General features: G+C 25.3%; 1 protein-coding gene across 1 annotated transcript; it reads left to right on the top strand.

Moving 5' to 3' along the window:
• The first annotated feature begins 6,614 nt into the window (after nucleotides 1-6,614).
• On the top strand, nucleotides 6,615-8,329 carry LOC136982621 (piggyBac transposable element-derived protein 3-like). Its single transcript, XM_067279180.1, has one exon. It carries the CDS (start codon nucleotides 7,022-7,024, stop codon nucleotides 8,327-8,329), a length of 1,308 nt encoding a protein of 435 aa, XP_067135281.1. The 5' UTR covers nucleotides 6,615-7,021.
• The last annotated feature ends 19,408 nt before the right edge of the window (nucleotides 8,330-27,737 follow it).

Below are 27,737 nucleotides of genomic sequence, written 5' to 3'. Positions count from 1 at the left end.
ATTAGACATATATTAAATACAGTGAAGTATAGGCTACTTCATATGATTATGTTACTGTTACGAAAGATGCTACTTCTCTTACGATGGATTGTATTAAAGATAGAAGTTTCAATAAAGTCAAATAATCAATTTTAAAAATATCATTGTAGATAGAAAGAAGTTTCTGTTTTGGAGTAATTAAAAAATATTTTTAAAGCAAATTTTGTTATTTTTTATATTATATAAATCTTAAAATAATTAAATTTCCATTGAACAAAGTTTCATACAGCTTTTGCTACTTCAATTTTTCTAAATTTATTAATTAAAATTTAATTATCAAGCAATTAAATGTCAAATTGAAAGAAATATAATTCTTAAGATAGAATCCAAGATGTTATACATTTATTTAATATATTTTTTTCATAAATAATGAAGTATTTATGAACGTTGAAAATTGAGTCAGAAAGAGCTATAGAAATGATTTCAATGAAATCTTTTACTATCGATTTTTAAACGAAATATTATTTTTACGTTCTTTAAAATTTTAAAAGCTTACAGTACTTAATTTAAAACTTGGTGTATGGCATTTTTCAATAAAATAAATACTTAGATTGCTTTATATTTTTATTGACTTTTTCTTAAAATTTTAGTTACTTCAATAAAGTAATATATTAAAAATAAAGGTCTGGAAACAAAAAAACAAAAAACAAAAATTACAGATCAAGTTATTTTATATAAATAAATAAGTTTTATAAAGCGTTCTTTTATATATCGATTTTTATTGTCTCATATTTTCGATGGATTATAAAATACATAAAACAAGCAAAGAAAACAAAAATAAATAGTTAATAATAAAATAAAATCATAATAAAATCGGACAAAAGTTTTGAAAATAAAAATTATTTTAATGTAAAATATTATTTTGTTATTTAAAATTACTGTAGTTTTTCTTATAAGTTCTTATATTTCATATCTATATTTAGTTATTAACTAGTTTTAACTGAAAACATATATAATAAATTTTATTACAACAATTCTTGTGTAAAATATTCATATACTAAAATTATATTAAAATAAGATTATTATTTTAATAAAAATTAATAAAACTATTAAATATTAATGTATTTAAATTTAGAATTTTTTTTATATTATAACATAAGAGATCAAACAAAGGAAAAAGATGTGTTGGTCTAGATAAACTCTCTTAAGAGATGGACTGAACATATTACCAAGAAGAGATGACAATAGACAGAGCAGATTACACTGGATTGGAAAATAGAGGGAAAGAAAAAGAAAAGGGGAAAGATCAAAATAGGAGATGGAAAGACGAAATTGCAAAATTTCTAGGAAAGGAACAGAAGAATAAAGTAGCACAATGAGAAGAATGAAGAGTTTTGGAGGGGCGTTTATCTAGAAGTGGACGCAAGAAGATAGAAGAAGAATCCGGAAGGAAGATAGAAGCAAACTGACTATAATAAAATGCGGTCGATTAAAGAAAAGTGTGATTAAAAAGCTTCATGGTCCTATATGTTTATATACAGTACATTATATAAAACTCTAGATCGCATTCCTTGCATCAAGTTTTAATATTAATGAATAATTTACACCTACATAAGACCATTTTGAAGAAGTGTTTGCAATGCCATCACAATTATCTGACAAAAATAAATTCAAATTTTTCTTAAGCAAATTTAAAATCATTTTGGAATGTTTTTAATTTTATAATGCAGCATACATAAAGTTATGTTTATATATTAAAAAATGTAAAATTATATATGTTTAATATTAGAAATAGAGTAATTTCACCTTATACAGATATAGGCCTGAAAGTTCATTTTTGATTATAATAGAAGTCTGAAAGAGTTGGCAATCTGGTCCTATCTAGTCTCTACTTTAGATCAACCAGAATACAATATTCGTTAATTTTAAAATTTTTGGCAATTTAATCAGTTGATTTTTTACATATATGTTTTTATGCACATTAATTAATTAAATTGTTTTATGCAGAATATGATTAATACAATTATATTAGAAATATATAAATTTATTTATTTTATTTTATTTATATATTTTATAAATATTTTTTAAAATATTTTTATATCATTCTTATAGCTATATGCATACAAAAGCAGTTCAGAAAATTTTTAACATAAAATGATATTATAATAGTACCATATTTAACAATCTGCAACATTACAGAATAAAAAGGTGCTCATTACGGAATTTTTTACACTAATTTAGATTCAGGAAAATTAATTTCGATTTTCTTAATAACTTTTTAAATATATGAACAACTTTTGGAAAATTTTTGAAAAATAAATCATTAAATTGATATGTGATTAGTTCCTATCCATGTACTAAATTGAAAATAATGATTGTAGATGATTAACTTGATAAAGAACACTTCAGAAAGAAAGTTTTTAATGAAAATATCTTATAATCATTTAAATTTCATACAATCTAAGATGATCATATCATATAAAATTATAACAATCCTGAAATTTGAAGTTATAATATATTTTAATATCAAATATATTTGAAATTTATTACGTAAATTAATAAACAAACAAATTTGTAAAATATAGAACAAAAAATTTATTATCCCCTTTAAAATTTACCTAATGTACAATAAATAAATTTCTATCTAAAAAGGAAATATTTGACAATAATACATGCAAATGATATATATTATTAAATATGATTATATACATAAAAACAATTTATTTTTCTTCTATAAATTAAATAAAATTTTCATTTTTTTTCTGTGATAAATTTTTCTTAAAAAGCAAGTAATAGAAGCTGGATATATAATAATTCCGTCTCATCCGATGGACGTATGCATTATCTTAATGCACTAGGCTATTCATCATAATTTTTGCTAGGATTACTTTGGATAAACATGGCACATTAACTGTGATAAAGTCATTGAAAACTATCGTAACCAGAGCACATTAGGCCTACTTACTTAATTATTTCTATTATATGCCAACAAACCATATAATAAAATCTATTTCAAAACCAAAAGGATGAAAATGATTTCCTGAAAGGTAATCTTACATAAATTAATATGCTTACATATAATAATCCAAATTATAATCATCTCCTGCACTTACATTACACGTTAAATTTGAATATATGTTCATTGAAATTGGATTAACTGATATAAATGTTGGTATAGTTATTCATTCAATAGAATAAGTATAAATCCGATTTCACTTAAACTTTATGGTCAACATAAATTTAATAAATCCGCTTATAAATAATAAATGTCCAAATGAAAATAAATAAAATCTTTTATTCAAAACAAGACGAATTGTTTTTAAAATCATAAATAAACTAAATTATATAAATAATGTTACATAAATTAAAACAAAATACGTATTTATTTATAAATACACTAATACGTTTTTTACTCATTTTATATGAATTAATTAAGTATTATAACCTTATAGAATAAGGATGTTTTAATTTTATCTCTGTTTATTATTTTAAGCATTTTTCCCTCAGTGTTTTAATTATATATAAATATATATATTTAAATGTCATCTACTGTGAACTATTTTATATCACTACAATAAAACAAAATAGAAACTATTTCAGATATTTATATTAGCATAAATTCAACTTTTTCAGCATTCAATATTTGAAATTATCACTTTATATGTACATTGTATCAAGTTATTAATTATTATACAAACGTAAATTATTTCATTTCATCCTAGTAATAGTGACTTTTTAAAATTTAAACAAATATAAAAAATATGTTGGTAAATGAGTAATGTTTCTTGTAATTTAATATAAGAAAATTATATTCGATACAATACTTATGAAAATAAAACAATGCACATAAATTTTTCATTTCCTTACCATTTTTTAAAATAAAATAAATAAATATTTACATCACATACTTTATTTTATAAATATTTTATTTAAAAATAAGTAAATATAATTAAATTTCGATAACTTTATAAAATTTGAAATCACGATTACAATATTAAGTTTGTAAATAGTGAATAGTAAATTGGAATATTGTTAACCCTTTAAAAATCATTGTGGAAACTTTACATTCATTTTGTATTAGCGTGATCAACATAGTTACAGAAATAATTAACGTTTTATAAATATATTTATTCTTTCTTTATCAATATTCAGTTTTCTTAGCAGTTTTCAGTTTCATATTTTTCCTTAGGATACGGTAAATATATTAAGTAACAGTTGTATTTAAGACAAATAAAAATTCTGATATGAAAAGGATAAGAAAAACTCTAATGTCGCATCATAAAGACTAAAATTTAGCAATTATCCAAGGCATATAAATCAATCACAAAAAAAATTTTACGAAGTGAAAGCGCGATATTTGATTGTAAATGAAAAGAATACAGAATCTGTAGACAATTATACAAAATATTAATAAAAATTAAGATTTTCTAATAAGAAATGCAATAATAAAATATAGCATACATTAATAAACTGAAGCGGAGTCTTATTTCCTTGTCTTTGAATTGAACATTTTGAAGTCTGTTCGGGCGCAATCAATATCATTTATGTTAATAAAAAACGTGTACAATTCAATTCTGGAAAAAAGTATCGAAAATATTTAATAAATTTATTTAAATCAAAGTAAAAATTATATTTTATTTCTTATTCTTAGTTTTTTGAGTTCTGGATATAGATAGATAGATAGATATCTTTATTTGGCGTAGAAGGCTTTCGCCTGTTACAGGGGCGTTTTGTTTAAACGCATATTTATACACATATAATAGCATCTCAATAACATTGATATTTTCTACTTACTAATCTATAGAATTTCATTAGTATTTGTCACAATTATGATTCAGTAGATTGTTTAACTTAATTATATAACATATTAATCATTTATCAAACATTTTTTAACTCTATATATTATTTCTTAACTATACTGCTCCATATCATTTGTATCATCCAAAAACAGTTGAATAGAAAAATCATTTTTATTTACTATCTTTGATAGCTGCATTATCCAACTTCGTCTTAAATCCATTTCCCTTGATATGTGGTGTAGTGAAAACAGTAGTTTTGTTGTTATATCTTATGCCTTAATAATTTTTTGTAGAAACATCAAATATCTTTTTATTAGTATAGTATTTAATCTGAGTCTATTTGTTTCTAATCTTAAGGCGCTGCCCGGAATATTGTATTCTAACTGAAATATCTTGCGAGTAGGTACATTCTGTATTTTTTCAAATTCATTAAATTTATCCATGTTCCAAATTGGGACTGCATACTCCATTGAATTCATCACAATCGAATTAAAAAGTTGAACAATTGTACCTAAGTTCTTTAGTTTAGCCTTGCAGAATAAAACCTATTACAATTTTTGCGTTGTTTAGTGTATTTTTATAATGTTTCTCAAACGAGAGGTTAGGTGTATACATTAATCCTAAGAATTTATTTTCCTTGACTATTTTAACGCCCCACGGGCGATCAAACCTCTTTTTGTGGTGAGCATTGCTAATTATTACGCTATTATCTTGCTCTGGATATTTTATTTCCATATCACTAGATTTTAAAATCCAAGTTTCTAGAAATCCAATTATTTTATTTGTGTCTAGGAATTCTCTTATCGTGGTTTTAAATATTTTCCCTCTTAGCCCTTGAGTATTCCAAAAAATCATCACCACATTATTTTTTTCTCTTGTTAAAGTTCCTGCTTTTTTCTCACCCAGTTCACTATCTTTGGCTATCAACTCATCTCCATTCACTTTACTATTATTATTTTCTATATTATTCTCTATTCTCCATTTTTCCTGTGTTATATTTAAGTTATCTTTTGTTTTTACTAATCTTATATTATATTTGTCTCTAAAAAATGATTCACTTGAATTATTTCTTTAGTATTCAAATCGTATGTATACATTGTATTTTCTTTTAAGAAGTAGTCATCTCTTATTTTTATCCTGTTGTCACTCGATTTCTCTAGTTTAATCTGTTTGAGTAATAATTTTTTCCTAATCCTTGATCTCAAACATAAGTCAGTTGAAATTATTATTTTTTTCTTTTCGTCCGTCATTTTAAATCTTGTTGTCCAGAATTTACTAAGAATTAGGGTTTCTATCTTTAACCGATTCGGTCATAACCTTAACCCTTTATTGCCTGACGGGACTTTCTAGTCCCACTAACTTTGAAATTTTTTATTTTATTGTGTATGCATTATAGCCTACTGGGACTTACAGGTCCTTATTGTATGAAGTGTCCTTTTTCTCCTGTAGGGGGCAGTAACCTTGAAAGTGTCTTTGTTTCAGTTTTATAGAAACAAGTTTCACTTTGTTCAGAGAAATTCTGTAGTTTGAATGGTGGTAGCTGATATTGCTTGCTTTCTTGTTTGATTCTACTTATTATTTTGAAGGTACCTGTCTTTGTATTTTATTAATATATATTTTAGATATGTGTAGTTTGATTTCAGTATATTATATTTTTGGGATTAATTATATTTAATGTGTAAAAGGTCAAAATATGTTTGGGACTTCTAAGTCCCTTCAGGCCTAAGGAGATTTTTTTGTAAATGTTAGCAATTTGTATTTTGTACATTATTTTTTATAGATTTATCAATTTGTTTAACGTTTTAATAGATAATATGGATAAAAGACTTATAGATGAAGAAATAGATGATCTTTTATTAGAAGAATTTCCATCAGATATTGATACACCTGTTGAAGACAGTAGTGATGATGAATCAGAGAATAAATGTGATAGAATATCACCACAAACTCACATAGCTCCGGCTTTATTTAGTGAAGAATCTGACAAGGATGATTCTGATGAGGAAGAATTTGCTATTAATCCATCAATAAAAAGGAATTTTAGAAAACGTGAAAATGTAAGTACTGTTCCTTCTTTTTCATTAACGAAAGGAACAGTAAATCAATTTTTTGAAAATAAAGCCACATCAACAGATGTTTTCCTGACAGTTTTAGGAGAAAGTACAATAAGCAATATTGTATTTCAAAGCAATTTGTATAGCCAACAAAAACAAAGAAATATTAAGACAATTATAGAACGAGAAATGTATGGATTTCTAGGACTGCAATTTCTTTTCGGTTATCATCGTTTACCACAAACCCGTCACTATTGGTGTAGTGATATAGATTTATGCGTTCCCATTGTACGAGAAATAATGACAAGAGAAAGATATAAACAAATTTTATCAAACTTACATGTAAATGATAACTTATCCATTCCTCTAGATAACAAAGACAGACTATATAAGATACGACCACTGATCACTACAATTAATGAAAACTTCAAAAAATTCCGACTACCAGATCAATTCCAGAGCATAGATGAAAGCATGGTAAAATTCAAAGGCCGTTCATCCCTCAAGCAATACAATCCAATGAAACCTGTGAAGAGAGGTTATAAACTCTGGTGTCGTGCTGATATGTCAGGATACATATATGAATTTATAATTTACCAAGGAAAAACACATGATGATCGTAAGAAAACACAATTTGGTCTCGGTGGAAGTGTTGTTGCAAAGTTATCATCATCCCTTCATCATGGAAATTTTGTAATTATAATGGATAATTATTTCACATCTCTAGAGTTGTTTGAATACTTAAAATCACAGGGTGTTTATGCATGTGGAACTATTCGTTCAAATCGAGCAGGACTTCCAAAACTGGCAATTGACAAGGACTTAAAAAGAGGAGAATATGATTTCAGAATATCTGATCAGGGTATCGCATATTTCAAATGGAAAGACAATCGAAGTGTTCATTTATTATCCAATTATCATGGAACGGAAGTCGTAAATGTAAAACGCACTCAGAAGGATGGAACAAAACTAGATGTGCCAGCACCACTTGCTATCAAGGATTACAATACTCATATGGGAGGAGTCGATAAAGCTGACATGTTAAGATCATTATATGATCGAAATAGAAGATCAAAGAAATGGTGGCATAGACTGTTTTTTGCAATCATAGAAATGGCTCTTGTGAATGCTTATATAATTTTCACTGATTTGAATGAAAAAGTTCCATTTTTGCAATTCAAAAGACAAGTATCGCAGGGTTTATTAACAAAAGGAAGAAAAGCATCTTCAAATAGAGGAAGACCAAAACGAAAATCGTTAGACCAAACAACTGATCCATTACCGAAAAGAAAAAAATTAGCATTTTCTGTAAGCAATGATATTAGATTACAAAATCAGGGAGGACATTGGCCCGAATTTGTTCCTAATAGAGGTCGATGTGAATATTGTGCTACAAAGCATATAGAATCAAGACCACATTCAAGATGCACACTATGTAAAGTTTTCTTGTGTGTAAACCAGAAAAAAAATTGTTTCATAGATTTTCACCAATCATGAATTATTAAAACAATGAATTTTATTGCAGTTTTACAATAATGAAATGAACTGCAATTTTATTGCAGTTTATCTCATTATTTTTTAAAAATTTTAACATTATTACATTGTAAAAATTATCAAATACATAATTATGAATTTAATCTGCCAATTTCTCTGAAAAAAGTTCTTTATATAAAATAAAAATATTTTATTTATGTAATATTAAACAAAAAAAAATTGTAAGTCCCAATGTGCTGTAAAGCCTGACGGGACTTCTAAGTCCCATAATTAAAAAATCGTTATTATACATTTTAATTTTTTTTTATTAACTTAGCTGTGAACAAACACCTCTTCTGATGATAAAATGAGAAATTAAAAAAATTTTTATCAAAAAATAAAAATTCAGGCAATAAAGGGTTAAAAACTGGTATACTTATGAATTGTCGCAACAATCCGTTTGTTGGATCCGAGACCCTCAATTTCTATCCAGTTAAGTTCTAAGTTTTCTTTTATAAATTTTTTCAACTCTTCTACGTATTCCGAGGTTTTGAATGGAAAATTAAATATTATTAGGTTCTTCTTAGTCGTCTCGTTTAACATTTTATCAATTTCAAAATCCACCATACCTTTTAGCTTGCTATGCGAGTCAGTTCTTTCTTCTAATGTACGTATTTTTTTACACATCTCTTTCATCTCTTCCTTGAGCTTTATATTTTCTTCGTTCATATTGTTGATTTCGGCTCTCATAGAACGAATCTCGGAGTTCAGACGATCAAATTTGTCCTGGATCAATTCATAGACTGATTTTAGTGAATATTCAGGTTCAGTGGTACATGGTACTAGAGGATCTTCTGCCGGTTCAAAAAAGTCTTTGATCGTAGCATACCTCGAAGTGTCAGCAGTATTCTTAATATGTTCCTCAATCAAGTATTCTTTTCCTGAGATTTCGGTCGTCTGATTATTTCCTTCGATATCCGTTGTAACCTCTTTACGTGGTCTTCCTCGCCCCCTTTTTTGCATAACTTCTTGTCTCGGTAACGGAGGAGACCGAGGGAAAGGACCGGGATTTAACTCTACACCAGCAATCACCAACAAAATAATAATTAGTATTCGAGTTAATAACGCATTTAAATTTCTCATTTCTATTCTACACTTCATATTATACTGTAAAAATTTCATACCTAACATCGCCATAGCAGCTCAGCAAAAAAGTCACCAACACCTTCGCAGTCAGATCACGCCCCCATCATGAGTTCTGAATATAAATTAAATCTCATTCAACAATTGAGATGTACTCTTATGTATCAAAGTACTAACTCCATATTTTAATTATATTTTTATATATTATATTAAAATTCTCTGTATAATTATCTTTTAGAAAGATTTACACAAACAATATAATAAACAAAACATAAAGATTGGTTTACAGTAAAATTTATAATCGTTTGTAATTAGCGAGTAGAAGATAAAAAGATATTTTCTGCACATTAAGAATTATTTTGTTAAATGAAAGCTTAATGTAATTGATAACCAAAAGGTCGAGGCTTCGTTTATATACGCTCTTTATCTGCAGGAGTACTTTATACATCTCTAGATAAGCTAATTACTTTTTTAGACCTTATGTAATCACCTCTCCGTGAGATCCGGAATAGTATCCAAGTGCTTTAAAAACTCCAAAACGTTTTTGTAGGTGATTTGTCCCAGGTATGTCGAACCCCATCCCTCTCATTATCCCAATCATGTGGACTCTGCTGAACTCACAATGAGCCTGATAATGACTCTCTTAAGGTTTATAGGGCGGAAACAGTAAAAAATAATGACAATGATCATAATGACCTTACTAGACGTTTGCATTAAACAGAACACGATACTTATTTATATACATACTGTACCCGTTAAAACCAAGTAAATCTAATTTTTATAATGGAGTTTAAAGCAACACTTTTACATATTTTTAAAAGTTATAACTTCGTTATCGTTTAAAAATCGCATTGGAATATAGAGTTTAAAGTAACAATGTTGAATAGATAAATGGATAAATACATTTCAAAAGTTTTATTAAAATAAAATAAAATAAAAACCGTTTATCTTTTCATTATTACATGAGGTTATCTACTTGTGTATAGTTGTATTTTGAAGTTAAAAACTGATCTACATTAAATTAAATAATATTGCTTCTTTAAAATTTTTTAAAGTCATTTATATAATTGAATGTACTGTATTTAGATTTATATGAAAATAATAAAAAGTTAATTATATTATGTATTACATTATATTTAATATTAAGAGAAATTTGTTGTAAATAATAAATTATCATAAACATAAATACTTCAAAATTAATTTAAGATTTATTAAAAATAAATACTCTTAGTTTTAAAACTATGATTACTAAATTAATTTTAATTATGTTATTTGGTTTGTTCTAAAAGTATTTGAATCATTTTATTCATAATATTTTTTCTTTTACTAAGGAGCGTAAAAATACAATCATATATAGGAAAATTTCATTGTTTGAATGTTTGTAAAATTATTTATGTTTCCAGATAATGGAAATTAATGTTTTTTTTTCATTACCTTACAAAGAAATCGAGTTAATTAAAATCATTCGACTAAATGCTAATACCATAGATTGAGAAAGTCGATAATGAATTAGATGAGACGTCAATCGATAACTCATCGAAGCAGCCTCAACAAAACTCTAGAGAATTCTTTTCTAAATGCCTTTTACTCTATGTTTTCTAGATAAACACTAGAATATTGGAGAATACTCTCTGTAATCTATTGCTAACCGTACTTCCTGAATCTTTTTATAATGTAGTAATCTTTTAGATTTAGAAATTTTTAAGATGTCAAACACATAATTACTTTTACTTCGTTTATGCCTCAAACTTTTTCTAGTGGTCATTAAATTTAGCAAAATAAGCATGACTTTTTAATGTTTTTCTCTATTTCTTACACAATTTTATAATATATTCACTTTTATTATATAAAAAGTATTAGTTTAAATATTGAATAACGTTGAACGAAATTATTATATACAGTTGAGAATCTGAGAAATACATATGTTTGGTAATCATTATTAATATTTTTATTATCTGTTATTAGTTCGTATTCCTTATTTGTGATTTAATACATACTGTACATAAAAATAAATGTTTTTTCTTCCTATTTTCTCTCTGTATGTTTTTTCCATAATAACAACTGTATACCTAGTTTTGCACCCTTCCCTGTATTTGCAATTATATAGTAGTAAATAATAAGGTATGTCCATATATGAAAATTCTATGAAGAGTTCATTATCTTTAAATATTTACTTTCAACAATAAATTATAATTTATATAGATTTTTCAGACTTGATCTATTTTATATTATAATAGATGATCGTTAATCGCTTTAATAATTAATTTTAATGATTGCAATTTATTTAATCCTCAAACAGATTCGGTTGTAACAAAAATTAATTCCTTTGCTTTTTGTAAGTAAAGTTTTATTCAATGAATTTTCTTAAAATTCATAAATATATCATTAAGTAATTCGATTTTGACGTGAAACTAATGACAAATCTTACCCTTCCTTCTTATATTTGTGAATACAAAATTTGTATTTTAAAATATTTTCATTTTAAATTTATTATATTATTATGACAATTGATTTATCGAGAAGTTAGAAGTAATAAATGGTAAATATATTTTTCAACAAATTACTCGTTAGATAATTACAACTCCGATTTATTTTCATTCAAACGACGTAGAAGCTTACAGACATTACCTCTTCTAATTCAGTCAAGACTGTCAAATTTTATTTTTTAAATAAACTTTTATTGAAAAATTATTATTAATTGATGTATGTAATCCTCTATTTCACTCCTTGATTATTTCTTCATAGTCTGTCATTTTGTTTTAAAATATAATTTTTTATTTTGATTTTTATTACAAAAATTACGTAAAAAGTAAAATTACCATTTTATATTATAATAGATGATCGTTAAATGATGATGTACATAAAAGATGATGTACATAAAAATAAATGTTTTTTCTTCCTATAGAGATAAGGAATAAGGAAGGATATAAGGAATAAGGATGAAGACATTTCTGTGTATTGTTCTTTATTTGTGAACATTTTAAATTATTTAAGTTTTAGTTCTGATTTTATCGTTAATATATCAGAAAGATGTTCCCATGGCATTATTTAACATAAAACCTTATTAAATTAAATGCTACTGGCGACATTTTAACGCCATTTAAACGGTAAAAGAAGCATTTTAATTGAATTTTAATGCTTTTAATAACATTTTTGGCGTTGCTTTTTAATTATAGGTCAAAGTTTGATTTTCCTTTAACACTAATTTAATTACTTAATACTATAATTTGTTTGTATACATCGGTGCACTTAAAATTACTCAGAGCCCTCTAAATGTACTGTGCATTTTTATAATTTCTTTATGATAAATTCATTCACATTTGTAACAATAATAAGAAAACATAACATTAAATTTTTATTACAAATACTTACAAAGTTAAAAAAGTAAAAGGAAAAACTATCTAAAGTATTCACAAATAAAAGACAGTACACATAAACATATCCCTTGTGTCTTTATTTTCGTTCTTTTAACATCACAGAAAACAACAAAGTTACACAGCCGAGTACACCTTTTTCTTCAGATTCTTTATTGCGTCAATGCGAATTTTTACATAAGACAGGTCGGCTATTTCTTTTAAGAATCTTGTCTGGATTCAAGAGAAAAACCGACTTCACTATTTGACTTTTGTTACTATTGAGGTGTGAAAGGAATAAAGATGAAGACATTTCTGTGTATTGTTCTTTATTTGTGAACATTTTAAATTATTTATTCTAATATCAATTACTTCAATGTCAAAGAAATCAATTACTTATATAAGCGTATAGCAGAAATCATCACATAAAATATGTCCAAAAAAATTTGATTCAAAATCTAGATATTTTGAAAACATCACAGAATTTCATTCCAGTGTACTGTACGTTAATTGATGTGTTTCACTTCTCTTGAACCTAATATGTTTATTACCTTGTCGAATATGATTTCTCAGAATACCATCTGAGAACCTTTTCCTGTAGGTTAATTTTAATGTACTCTTTCTGTACACATTTTTTACTCGTTAGAATAAAGTTTGTTTTCATAATACGAAGACGGGTGTCTCTAATGCTCATATAAAAATGAGTTACTTTATGCCCATATTCCCGGTAAAAATCGCAACATAAGTTTTAATGTTGGATAACTCTCAGACTCTAATCAATTTACATACGTCTTATGTATATAAAATCTCATTTCTATTTAATGTGACCATTGATAATTAAAAATTAGAAATTAATCATTTTATCTATTTCGACTTTATGCCCGATTATAAAATATAATCGAATACAATAACCAAAATTCTAATCAAAAACAAAATCGAATAAAGTTAATTTTAGTTTCTTTTAATCTAGAATGGCTCTTCAATGAACGGAGAAATTAATAGAAACAACTGTTCTAATTAAACATTAAATAATTTGTTTATAAATATTTAATACATGTTCATAAATATGACTATAAAAGTATTCTAAATTATACATTATATGCTATACTGTATTTGAAATATATATAAAGGTTTTCTCATTTCTGACTTTTTCCGCCCTATGCACTGAGAGTGCCTTTTTCCCATGTTCATTATGAGTTTGACCAGGACCACAATGGGAACAGCAAAATGATGAGGAAAGCGGTCAAACATATTCAGTACACACCAATCATTAAAAATTTCTGCGATGTTTCTTGTTAGGTTCTGATCCTGTTTCTCCCAGAGCATAATAAATATTAAGCCTACATATGCATACTTTAAAGATCCGAATATGAAATGTTTATTTTGGTTATTATTATTTCATAACTTTCAAAATTCTAGATAGAATATAGCACTGTTGTACAATTTTGACGAAACTAAGACAAATGAATATAATAATAAATTATGTAAAATCTTGCTCATTCATATTCCATTTAGGAAAATTAAAGTGAAAAATTTTTTGAAATTTATTTTGTTACGTTCAATTTTTAGAAGATTTAATTTATTATTTTGTAATATTCATTATACAGTAGCAGTAGCACAAATGGGATGAAGACCCAGGACTACTCATAGGTATTGCTTGGGTGTGAAAGGGAGATAGGAAAGATGAGAAGAGTTGAAGAAGGCGGGAGATGAAGAAAAAGTAAGATACGATAGATGGTGAATAGGAAGACTCGTGAGCGCCTGCATCGCATTTATTAACCAAACAAAAGATAATATACAAAATTTATACAATGAATACATAAGTTACAAGTTGAAAAATGATGACAAGGAAAAAACTGAGTAAGGAGTAATGAGTGCATTAATACAGTAATAAACATACAAGTAAAAGGCCCAATAACAGTTAAAGGTAGGGTCCAGTGCGCCGGTAGCGTGGATGAATTTTTCTAGGGCTGCAAAAATATCCGGATCTTCCACGAGAGCTTGTGGTGGACAGGGCCAATTGAAGTCCTTTTTTTAGCGTTACTCTTTCCAGATTAATCCGATGGTTGTCGTGTTTGGTGCAGTCAAAGATCAAGCGAGTGGCATTCTGTATGGAGATGTCATCACAGTCACAATAGGGATGTTCCCTAAGTCCAAATCGATGTAGGTATTGCCGGAAATTTCCATGATGTCAGGAGCTGTGTGTTATGGAAGTTGGCGCAGAAGTTCTTGTTTTGAAGTCTGGACGAGATGTTTGGAAAGTATTGGTAGGTCGCTCTTCCGGAGTCCCCGTCTTTCCACTCACGTTGCCACAACTGGATGGCGGTACTGTGAATCGTGGTTTTAATAGCGATGTCTGAGGCTTCCCAGTAGGTGGGAGTGGCAGAGGAAGCAGCAGCTTGCTTTGCGAGGGAGTCCGCCAAAGAGTTCCCTTCCACCCCTGTATGGCCCCTGATCCATGAGAAGGCCACGCTGTTTTGTGAGCAGAGAATTTCTTCCCGAATAAGAAGAGAGAGAGAGCCAAGATTGTTGACTATTCTCCTGATAGCGACTTGGCTATCAGAACAGATCCTAATATGTCGATTCCTGATCTTAGAGTTGTTAACATATTTAAGAGCTTGCAGAATGGCGAACTGTTCAGCTTGAGTAATTGTACAGATACTGACAAGACGATAGCTTGCCTGGTAAGATAAATTGCTATTGTTGCATTCCTTAACCACAAATGCTGATCCCACCTTGCTGTGGCTTTTAGATCTGTCGGTGAATATCTGTATATAATAGTTGGGATTGTCATGAAATATTCATTATACAAAACTATAATAAAATAATTTTCTCCCAGACAAAGAAATATCAAAATTACTACTTCACTTGGCAATACCACTCGTATGTTATGTGGGAATTCACTTCATATGCATACCCTGTTGCATGTAGAATATAGAATGATTTATATTGATTCAAACAGAGTCGTATTGTAAAATTCTCTCATACTGTTTGAAGAATAGAAAACTTCTTTTTTATCTTTTCCATTCACTAACGTAAAAGAAATAGGATGATATACAAATTTATTTTTCTCCAGTATTCAAATCTATTTAGATAACCTTGTATAATATTTCTATATTTTTGCGAAAAGTAAAAGAAATATTTATGGCTCATGTAAATCCAACCGTTCACAAAAAGAATGTTTTTAATAATTTGTATATATTTAAATAACTTTCAAATTTTGAATATATTCAACGTCAAAATTGAAAATATATTAACTTGTTAGCGTGGTATAAACGCCTGCAAATTTGTCTGAACAATGGCGAACCAACTGAATGAATTTTGATTAATAAAATTTTTAATAAGAAAAATTGTTTTATATATTTTTAAATTCATTGATATCAGACGATCAAATCGCGAAATTAAAAACAAACTTTCTGTAATTATAATAATGAAATTTCTCCCATTTTAGATATTTAAATACCTGTACTGTACATTTCGAAATTTTCAAAAACCGAATCGATTATACTTTCTTCGAGTTCAAATTTATGAATTTTAATTTTTAATTTTCTGTAATAAATTTTACTTTATAATATTATTATAAATTTAAAATGTAAGCTGTTTTTAATAATTATTTTCAAAATAAAATATTTCTTACTACTTTGAATTTTGCTTTATGCAATTTTCTATAACTGACAGATATATAAATTAAATCTCGATAATTAATGAAATTCTATATAAAATTCTATCTGATTCATTCAATTATTTATTTATCCTTACATTAATGCACCCTGCTATTTAATAGAGACTGTAGCATTTATTATTTATTATCAAAACAAAGATATGATCTCAGTTTCATTGATAATATTATTAATGACTTTCATCAAGTACTTATAAATAATAAATATACTATATATAAGCTATTCTTTATCTGTAAGTGTGTGAAAAATATTGTCTCAAGGAACAGTTACTTTATGAAAGAAAACCTTGACTTACAACAATGTACTTTATTCATTTTAAGAAACATTTGTTTTTAGCTTTAGAGTATATTTTATTTAAAAGAGTTATTACAAATTATCATATTAAAAAATTAATATAATTTTCACAGAAAACTTCTCTTAGTAACTTATTGAAACAATTAATTTGTCTGATATACAACGATATTCACATGGGAATTTCATTTTATTCAGCCAAGTTTTATTGATATCAATAAGGAGTATAAATAGTTTTCATCTCTTCCTCTTGAACAGTTAATAGAATTACAGTATTAACAATAAAAGTATTGCTTCTTACATCTTTTTATGACGCTATTGCAAATATATATAATGAACTAAGTACTTGGAAAGGTTTAACTGATGATAAATTATATTCGTTAAAATAAAAAAGAAAGGACTAATTCATTGAGAATTATGAAAACTGTGGAAAATATTCATTATCGTTGAAACATTCCTAATTTTATTTCTAGATTTAGATAAACTAATATTTGAATTGTTGAATTGAAAAATGAATTGTAAAATGAATTCTTATCATTTATATTTTATTTTTCTTTTGGATGATTTATACTTTCTAAAATTAATGATAAAAAATCTTTGACAGTTAAATTTAGTTTAACACAGTCCAAATAAAAAATGTATAAATTCTTTAGCGCATCATACATAATTTCATTAACGATGTACTTTTCTTATTAGTCTTTAACTTATTAATATTTCTCTCGGCTATTTTAAAGTTAAAAATGCTTTAGAATTAATTACAGTTAATATTTATGTTTAAGAAGGAAAATTTTGATTGTTAAGATTTAAACGAAATTATAAACCTTTTTGTACTTTATAAAATAATCAAATATTATTATTAATTCTTATATCAAGAAAAATTATAATTTAACTATCAAGGAGAAATCGTTAATGTTATGTTATAAAATTCTAATCATATAATATACGTAAACCACTATATTATAATTTTAATTTAGCATTGTAAGAAAGAATAATTGATGTGGTTGTAGAAGAGAAAAGAAATTTTTAAATAAATCTTTTTTTATGAAGTAGATGTACTTTAGTGATTATTAATAAAATCAATCTTATTAATAATGTTAGAAAAGTTTAATACTAGGGTTGAATAGATAGGTGATGAAGAGTTCTTGAAATTCATTTTTATTTAACGAAGATATAAAGAAAGATATGAATTTTTTAAGTAAAATAATACTTGATGTAAAATAATTCACTAAAATTCAATATATCATTTATCTTCTAGAAAAATTCCATATTAAAACTTAATTTATAATAAGTAAAAGTTATCAAAACTTTACTTTTAATTAATTTTTAATATAATCTTTTTCATGGGATAGTAATTTACTATCTTTTTGAAAGGATTAATAGAATTGAATAAGATTTATTATTATCAGTAGATATTAGGATTATTATTTAATTAAGGAATCGATATAAAAAATAATTTAAAATTGTATTTTATAGTTGTATTAAGTACAAATAAATTTAATAATTTGCAGGAAATTGCTGGCTGAATATGTCAAATTGGAAAAGAATTTTTAATCTCAGATACGGTTTTCATCAGAATAATTTTAACGAATGTCTAAAGTAACATTTTTTATTATATCTTATTTTAAGAAAATGGATTAAAATGAGAGCTTAAATATGTTATTTACGAGAAGAGATAAGCGGGAAATTTCGAAGCGTGTATATAAAATTGATTCTACGATCTATAACTAAACTTTGATTTTTCTGAATTATTTAAAATGTAAGATGTTTGTTGAGAGATGATCATACCACAGAAGGATATCGGTGAATGGAAAAATGATTAATGTTATAAAGATAGACTGGTCATCAATAACCTTCGAGCAATTTCATAAGAATCTTACAAGTGATCAGTCGTTTCAACACAAAAGAAACACTGTAATTTAGTTCCAGTAATTATTTTACATACAAAATATATTACTGATTTTACTTCAGAATGATTTTTTCTTCTTTTTTTTTTTTTTGGTTTTTCAATTTTTCCAAATTGTCTAAAATATCAATGTATTTTTATGTATTGTGAAATATATATTGATTTTTCACAAAATAAGAAATTCACTTTATTTATGATTATTTTACAAAACGTTTACTAATTGATATTTATACTCGTAAATTTATATGATTTTAACGAAATTATTTCGAATATAATTTATTTAAGATAAATTTAGTTTCTTAGAAAAATTAAAATTATATATATCTAATCTTATCTGATATCTGATAATATAGAATAGTCATGCTTTTAATTAAGAAACTTAGATCACACTTTTTAATATTTATACACTATTCTATATTGTAAATGTGTATATCATAAAAATAGATATATGCCTTTAAATCTGTAACTTGGAAAAGTAACAGTTAAATTCAAGATTTTTTTCCTTAAAAATTAAATTTTTAATAATTTCAACTCAAGAATTAAGTGTGTTAAATTATATATATCATATAATAGTGATAGTCATTATCTACATCTTGAAATATCTTTTTACATTTATCATTAAAATTATATACATTTACTCTATAGTTTCCTTAAATTACTATATTTTCTTGAGCTGCAATTTGAAATAATTGAGTGGAAATTTCAAATAAATTCACACTGTTTGTCTGTCCTTCCTTAATCTCGAGAAAGGAGTTAGATAGATGAAAGTGGAGACTAGACGTTGAAAGAAGCTTTCAGTAGGAGGGCGAATTAACTCTATAATCATTTCCAATGCAAACCTAAATTCACGTTATTTCAATTCAAAAATTTTTCCTGAAAGGAGTTAGATACATGACAGGCACGACTATATTGATCACAGGAAAAGTATGATGTATAGGGGCTTGCTAACAGGAAAAGTATTATGTACTGTACAGGAGCGAGAAACTAGTAATTTGAGGCGGAAAGCATATAGTTTAAATTAAATAAATTAAAAATATGATTAAAAGTTGCAGCCAAGCATTGTGACGATGCCACAATAAATAATTGCTCGTTAATTCTTAACGATATTTTCTCATCGAATAATTTTGTAATTCTAAAACAATTTAATTAACATCCGGCGTTATTGTACAAGAACATTTTTATATTAAATTTCTTATTTTTATACAATAATTATTATGAATTTTAATGATATTTAACTTACATATTTAATGAAAATAAAAGCTAAAGTAGTAGCTAACTATAAATTTTATGTAATTAACTAAAGCTGTAGTCATTTTAGATAATTATTTTAACACTAAATTATATATATTATATTAATCAAGATTGTATAATATTTTACATGATTTGTTTTGTATGTAAGCAAAGAAAATTTAATTAAATACAGAAAAATAATTTAAAATCTTTATTTATCTATCTATTATACTTCGGAAAACGGCTATTTAAATTCATTATATATTTCTATTATGTCACTTAATTTATTCATTTTATATGTAGTTTTGTTATTTAATTTTTAACGTAAATCGAAATATTGATAAGTAAATATATTACGTAAAATTTTATCTAAAACTTTTTATATAATTAATTCAAAAAAAACTTTATTCAAAAGATTCTGTTTTGTATAGTATTATTAAATTATTTATTATGTCCAATATTAAAAAGCTTGCTTATAAATGAATTTATCGGATTTCTTATTATGAAATCAGACTAATTGTCTCGAGAAAAAAACCCGTATTTTTAGAAAATGCCATTGACAAAATATAACTAATAAACGAATAAATTAAACTTTAATAAAAGTTTTACGCATTAGATTCTTGAATTATTCAAAGATATTCAAAATAAATGAATTGAATAATTTAATAAGTTTTTATAAAAGAAATAAATTATACATTCATCATAAAATTAAAAAAAATTATTAAATACTTTTATTTTAGAGAACTTATTAATTTTAATTTTATATTTTACTAAAAATTTATGGAAGGGCTGTCTGTCTATATATCATAAAGATAATTTTATTATCTTTAAATTCATTTTAATTTAGATTTATTTATTCTTTAAAATTTAATATTAATCATAAGATATATATTTTAGTTTTATTTTAAAATATTATTGAATTGCTTATTACTTTGTAAATCAGATTTGATTAAGTATTAATTAAATTATCCTGTATATGCTAAAATGTGTTTTTATTTTAGATATAACAGCTATTATATTATGAAATGATTTAAACACTATTAAATTGAAAATTAACCAATAAATAATTTTTAAATTAACCTTATAATTTATTTTCTATCTTCCTCAATTAATTTTATGTTATAGAGTTGAATTTGAAATAATTAAATTTATTATTCTTAAAAAAATGTTTGAGGTAATATTAAATATTCTTAAGCATTACGCTTCTGTCAAGAAATTAAATATTTCCTTTCTAATACTCTAATAATTATACCCCATTTTATGCATGAGTGCGCATAATATTCGGTATATATTAACAAACTGTTATGAATGCTGGTGACATTCAATTTTCTTTTACAGTTAAAACTTCTAAATTAATTAAGGAAAAGTTTAGTTGTTAAATATTTTTAAAAACCTGGTGTGATTTAAAGCCTTTATTAATATTACATTAGACTTAAATAAAGGTTAGTTAAGCATTAACTGTTTTAACGAAATTAATTTAATTATTGTAGAAGAATGTTTAAAAATTACATTTTCATTTTTTTTTTCACAAAGAAAACACTTAAAATAATTCCATATTAAAAATTTTCCGTATAAATGCAGTGCACTGTTTACATAATATAAGTTAATACTTTACAATATACTAAAAAATTAATAAAATTTTCCATGATGAATTGTATTCCACTGTTTTCTCTTTCCAAAATTCAGAGAAATAACACCACTATTAACAGATTTGATAGATTTCTGTGTTTTATACTGTATGGATGTATGGAGAATGATGAAGGATCTTTGTATTTTAAAATTTGATTGTGGGTTATTAAAGGCTATTTTTTTAAAAAAATTTCCAGTAATTCCCTGATGTGAAAAGCCCTTCAATTAATTATAGCCGTATATATTAGGCTAATCAATTTAATCTTAATTTGTGTTGTGGGCTAGAAGCGTTATTTAATAATTTTTATCAAAATAAAAATATTCTCTTTTAAAATTATAAAATCTAACGTTTAATTAATGATTAATTTGAAAACTACAAATAAATTTATAATTCAATCATGTAAAGCTCTACAATTATTTAATTATTATAAATATAATTTAAAATGTTAAAATTCTTTTGTCGTAAATATGTTTGAAAACAGGTTTTTTTTTTTTTTTTACATTTGTTTGAAGTTTTATGAATTGAGGCAAGATAAATTTCTGTTTCCATTGTTTATAGTTACTCGAAGTTCTTATCAATAAGATCCTCAGGCTGTCTTTTATGTAAAAGTTTCATTAATGGAGACATCTTCAATGGTTTCTGGCGAATTAGCTATGATATTCGACTCGTTGGAAATAATTCAAACTTGTTAGTTTCAAATACCGTAATGACATCATTAACTTTTGTACTTTAAAATAATGGACTATTAAAAAAAAATAATACTTCTAAGCTAATTAAATATATAAATCGAATTATATAATATTTATAAAAAATAATGAATATCACAGGAGAAATAATAAGTTCAGTGTTCCTACAATTTAATTTGATTTTTAAAACTTTCAAATCAATTCGCGAATAATTATTTACTCAATTTATTATTCGATACAAAATGCTTTAAAATATTGAAAATTTTTATTGGCATTATGTGATATTTGTGAAAATTATCAGAATAAAATCAGTTTAAGAAATAACAATTTTATTCATAATATAAAAAATTAATTATTTTTATTTTTACGTAACATGATTTTTTATTGTAGAAATTCTTTAAAAAATAAATTTTTTAAAGTATCTTTACAAATTATCTAATCAATCAGTGTAGCCAAGTTAGGGTTTTTTACTCTAGATTTAGGGATTACTTTTGAATCTAGGGGTGAATTTAGGGAGAAGATTTTTTTAGGGAAAAATTTAGGATGATTTTTTTTTCTATTGAGAATTTTTAGGGATTACATTTAAAAATTAAAATTTTGCATTTACTTTGGGAATTTCTTAATTTTATCATTGCTGACATTGTTTTCACTTGAAATGGGGTCAACCAGCACTATAGACTAATTACCTATCGAAGCTAGATAATTAGTCTATGCCATCACCCAGCAATAACATGTGATTTTACAAGCATTTGTGGGTTTTATTTTGATGTTAAATTGTTTAAATTACAGGAAATATTTAAATGTAAGTAATAAAACAAATTTTATAGTTATGCAAATAACTAATTGAAAAAATGAATATAAATTGAAACTTTTTGTAGGGTAATTTATGGTTTGGTTTGGTTAGAGACAATATAATCAAAAAATGTATGACCACATTAATTCTCAATTTACAAATGTTTCAGAAAAATTAAATGATGTCAATGTTTTTCAAGAAATTTAATTTTCATAATGAATGGTTTTCTTTTAATGTTTTAAAAGTTTTGTAATTCATAAAAGAATAATAAAAGATTTTTAAAATTATAATTTCAAAAAACTTATGGGTTTTTTTATGGTAGAAAAATATTTTTTTAGGGTTTTTTACGAAGTTTTTCCACCAGATCTAGGGGGCAAAGCACCTGGGACTTGGCAACAGTGTAATCAATGTTTTAAACTGTTCAGCATAAAACCTTCAATCCCGTGTTAAATTTAAGTATTTTGTTTTACTTATATTTAAGTAAGGAAGTAGCATGACGAATCTTATTACTTCAAACTTATTCTCCTAATTTAATTCTTATGTTTCAACATAAAAGTAAAAAAAAAAAAAAATGCTTTTCGAATCATATATCACTAAATAAACTTCAATGCCACAAACGAATGACAAGACTTTTTCTCTAGTTGATGCAGATGCCATGAGACGTTAAGTGTGATGTGTTCAATTGATTTTTGCTGTACCCAACAAAGTTCTTGATGTCAACCATGTATCTTTTACTGTATTTCCTTCCATCCGTGCGACGTCGATCTCTTCAAAAAGATATCTTCACCACTCGTTCGCCAAGCGATTGCTTTTACTATGTGGACAGCTTGTCTAATTCAATAATACTTGTGATTGTTTCTGCGCTCCTCTTGTCTTGTTTTTTTTCTTATTATTTCTATTTCATAGAAAATTCATCATTTTCTAAAAATTTTCTACAAATTATGTTCGGATTTATTTCATATTTTTCCCGGAAATTAATGGTACACACTAATACTCTAGATAGATTTTAACGCTGTAATTTCTATATTTAAATAAAGGTACGAATCTGTTGTTTAGTTAATATTTCATAATAGCAAAGCTACCGTTTAAACTGAAACAATTAGACTACATTTTTAATATAGGCGGCACGAACTTTCTTTTCTCTGAGACAGATTTTTGGAAGAAAAAAATAAATAATAATTTGCATTAACTATATTTCACGTAATATTTTAATAGAAAATTTTATAACTTTTCAATGGATATTGTTCTGAAACGTCCGTAAAGCAATGCGAAACTTTTATATAATAAAAGTTTTTCGCAGTGTAAAGAGTATTTTGTGTAAATTGTTGATACTATTAAATATCAACTGACAGAAATCAAACAATTATTGCGTAAGCTATTTAACAATCAAAATAATTAAGATAAAGATTACTTTTTAATAATTTTATTTTACTTTCAATGAAATTATTAAAGTTGATTTATCCGTAAATTATGATATACCGTATATATTTACCCGTTGAAAGGAGTAAGAAAAATTTATTTTCTCATTTATTTCAAGTAGTCTATTAGTAGAATATTATATAATTTAATTAAAAACAGTCACATTTCATTGAAATTAAATGAAAATAAGTTTCGAATGTCTGCTGTGTTGAAAATAAAAATTTTATTTTAAATCGGCAATATTAATATATTTACCATATAATTAATAAATGATTTTGCTTGTTAAAGAAGAAAACTCGTCTTTTTTTCATTTAATATCCTGCACTTCGTGAAGGAGAAGGTTCGAAAAAAAGAAAGTGAATAAACCTTGTCATCTCTGTCTATAATAAAAGATATTCATAATTTCATTTATAAAGATTAAATGAATAGAAAATAACAAAGAAATTTTTTATTGTATCAAATTTCATTTACGATTATTTCATTACGAAATTGTTTTCAATTAAACAAAAGATAATTGTTTGTATTGATTCGTAAAGATGATAATTTTATTTAATGTCCTTTCTATCTAGCATTTATTTTGGATGGATGTTAGTGTTTAGTGATAATGCTTTCTCTTGATATGGATCTTTCTAATCCTTTTAAATTGTAACTTGTCCCAATGACCTTGTCAATTCCAAATGTCTGACCTAAGTTTTACACTACTTTATATGTTTCTGAAAAGATATAACCTTAAATCTACTTTTATTTTATACTCTTACGTAACTTTTAAAAATTTAAACCTAATTAAATTATTTAGAATTTTTAAAATAATTATTCAAATTATCAATATAAATAATTGAAAATTAACTGATATATATATATATATATATGTGTGTGTGTGTATGTATATAACCTAATTTAAAATCAATATAATTTTCTGGAACATTATTGATTATAAATTAAATATAATTTATTTTATGATTGATGGTTATTCATTTCAAATATTCAAGCAAAATTTTAGAGCATTTAAGTTGAATATATTTAAACTGTAACAATTATAAAATTGTTATTTAAAAAAATTATATATTAAAAACTGTCAGAATTTAATTGAATATATTCTTAATTTAAACGTTTTAATAAAATAAATAATCTAAATTATGTATCTGTAATTTATTCGATATTTTTAGTTGCAGTAATATTCTTCTTCATATAATATATAATTTTTATAATAATTAAAAAACCCTACAATCAAGTTTGATTTTACTTTTTTGTTATACTTTCTTAACTTTTGTTTTATATTGTTCTTGATTTTATTTTTATCTGTATTTTATTAATTTTGTGTTTTTTATAATTTATTTATATAACTCGTGTAATTTAAAAATTTTTATTTAGAATATTCAAATATTAAAATTTAAACGGAATGTTCTATTTGGGAACATTTTCTTATTTAAAACCTGATGATGACCTATGGCAGTAGGTTGAAAACGTTTGTTAATAAAGAATTATCGCAGAAAAATGCTCAGGTATTGTAGTAGGATTGTATTCTCTCTTTGCTGAGTGCACATGGTTTAATTTATTAAATTCTAAACTAAGCTTTTAAACAAATTCTAAAACATTATTAGTAATTAAATTTAAATATTAATATTAGAATAAACATAAAGAAACTTACTTATATTAAATTCGTTTTGCATGAAAGGAATTGCAAAATGATGTCTAAGGTAAACGACATAACTGTATATAAACATGTATTTTAAAATATGTTAAATTTACAAATTTTTGCATGAATTTCTCTGGAAGAAAAATGTTATCGATTAATCAATTATATTCAGAATGTAAAAAGTTAGTCATGAATAGATATCTTTATATTTTTATATGCACCCCATTGTGGGTCTGGACAAACCCATAATGGGATTGCTGAAAAGGCTCTCTTAGTGCCCATAGGAGAGAATAAGTTTAAAAAAACTTTCTCTAGTTGTTGTAAATTAAAAAAAACTTTATTTTTAATTTACAACAGAGAATCTTTCTTCGATAAATTAAAGTCTTTAGCCATAAAAGCAATTCTCTTTTCATTCGTTTTGTTCAGTTGTTCGGTTCCAACTCTTCGTTTTTTTCATTGCGTCTTCTTTTACGCCTCGTTGTGTCTCATCAAATTTTCAAATGTTAATTTTTTGCTCCCATTCTTTGTTCTTCTGTTGTCTCTTTACTTTTGTCTAATGTCTTTTCTAGCTAGCATCTTCCTCCAGGACGTTGGTAGAGCTAGCATGTCTCACGAGTCAATATTCTCTTTGATCACCCACGGCTAGTTCCCATATTTTTAATTTAAATACATATCTTACGATTTGCAGCAATGTTTAAAAAAATAAAAAATCGCAAAATATATAAGATAAATAGAGATGGGCAAATATCAGTTTTTTCGAATTCGAATATTAGCCTAATGACATATGCCCCGCATACTTAGTAAACTTAAATTAAATATTTAGTTAATAATTTATTTAATATTTATTAAGTAACTTATTTCATTTCAATACATTAATAAATTAGTAAAGTAAAACATAAAGTAAAAACACTTTACTAAGCATAGGTATATTAAGAAATGAAACTTCAGCTTTTAATTTCATTTTGTGTTTTAAAATAACTTGTTTAAGATACACTAAAGTACAATAGATTAACAAATACAATAGTTCTCATTTTCGCCTACTGTAAATTTTTATTTAAGAAAGATAACGGAATTCGAAAACATTCAGGATCTAGTCTGCTTCTTTTCTTATCACAAATTAAACCATGGGTGCTGAAGAAGAGCCGTCTGTACGAGGTGGCAGATAAATGGGGATAATATTGACAGGCCAAAAAAATAAAAATTAAAAGTTAAAGTTTGTTTGTTCGAACTTCAAAACGTTGTTTTTAAAAATGTTTATGATGGCAAATATGGTTTTCGAATCCTCCGCAATACAATCATCATGCAGGTGTTAATAAAAGATACTTATTAATTATTCAAATATTTTAATTTTTTTAGTTAGCTCCACTTTGGGCAATTCTGGATCTGCCACTGTGACTGTACTGTACGCATGGCACGATATTGGCGGTACTCGTAATATTCGAATTTATTTTTTATCAACGAATTTATCGAGATCCCGAATCTTGAATACTTTATAGTATTTGAGTGTTCTCGGATAGAATTCGCCTATCTGTAAAAGTAATATATTTTTACATTTTAGCACTGTCAGAGGAATGATTTTAACACTTGTTACATAATGCAGAGAAAAGTCTTAAAAAAAGTTCAGCCTCTTCTCTGACTTTCTTGTGTGAAAAAGACAAATTACAAAGA

This window comes from Centruroides vittatus, unplaced genomic scaffold, assembly GCF_030686945.1.
Source record: "Centruroides vittatus isolate TY-2023 unplaced genomic scaffold, ASM3068694v2 contig_1168, whole genome shotgun sequence".
Classification (NCBI taxonomy): Eukaryota; Metazoa; Arthropoda; class Arachnida; order Scorpiones; family Buthidae; genus Centruroides; species Centruroides vittatus.
Note: the sequence above shows the minus strand (reverse complement) of the source record. Positions and strands in the feature narration are given on the sequence as shown.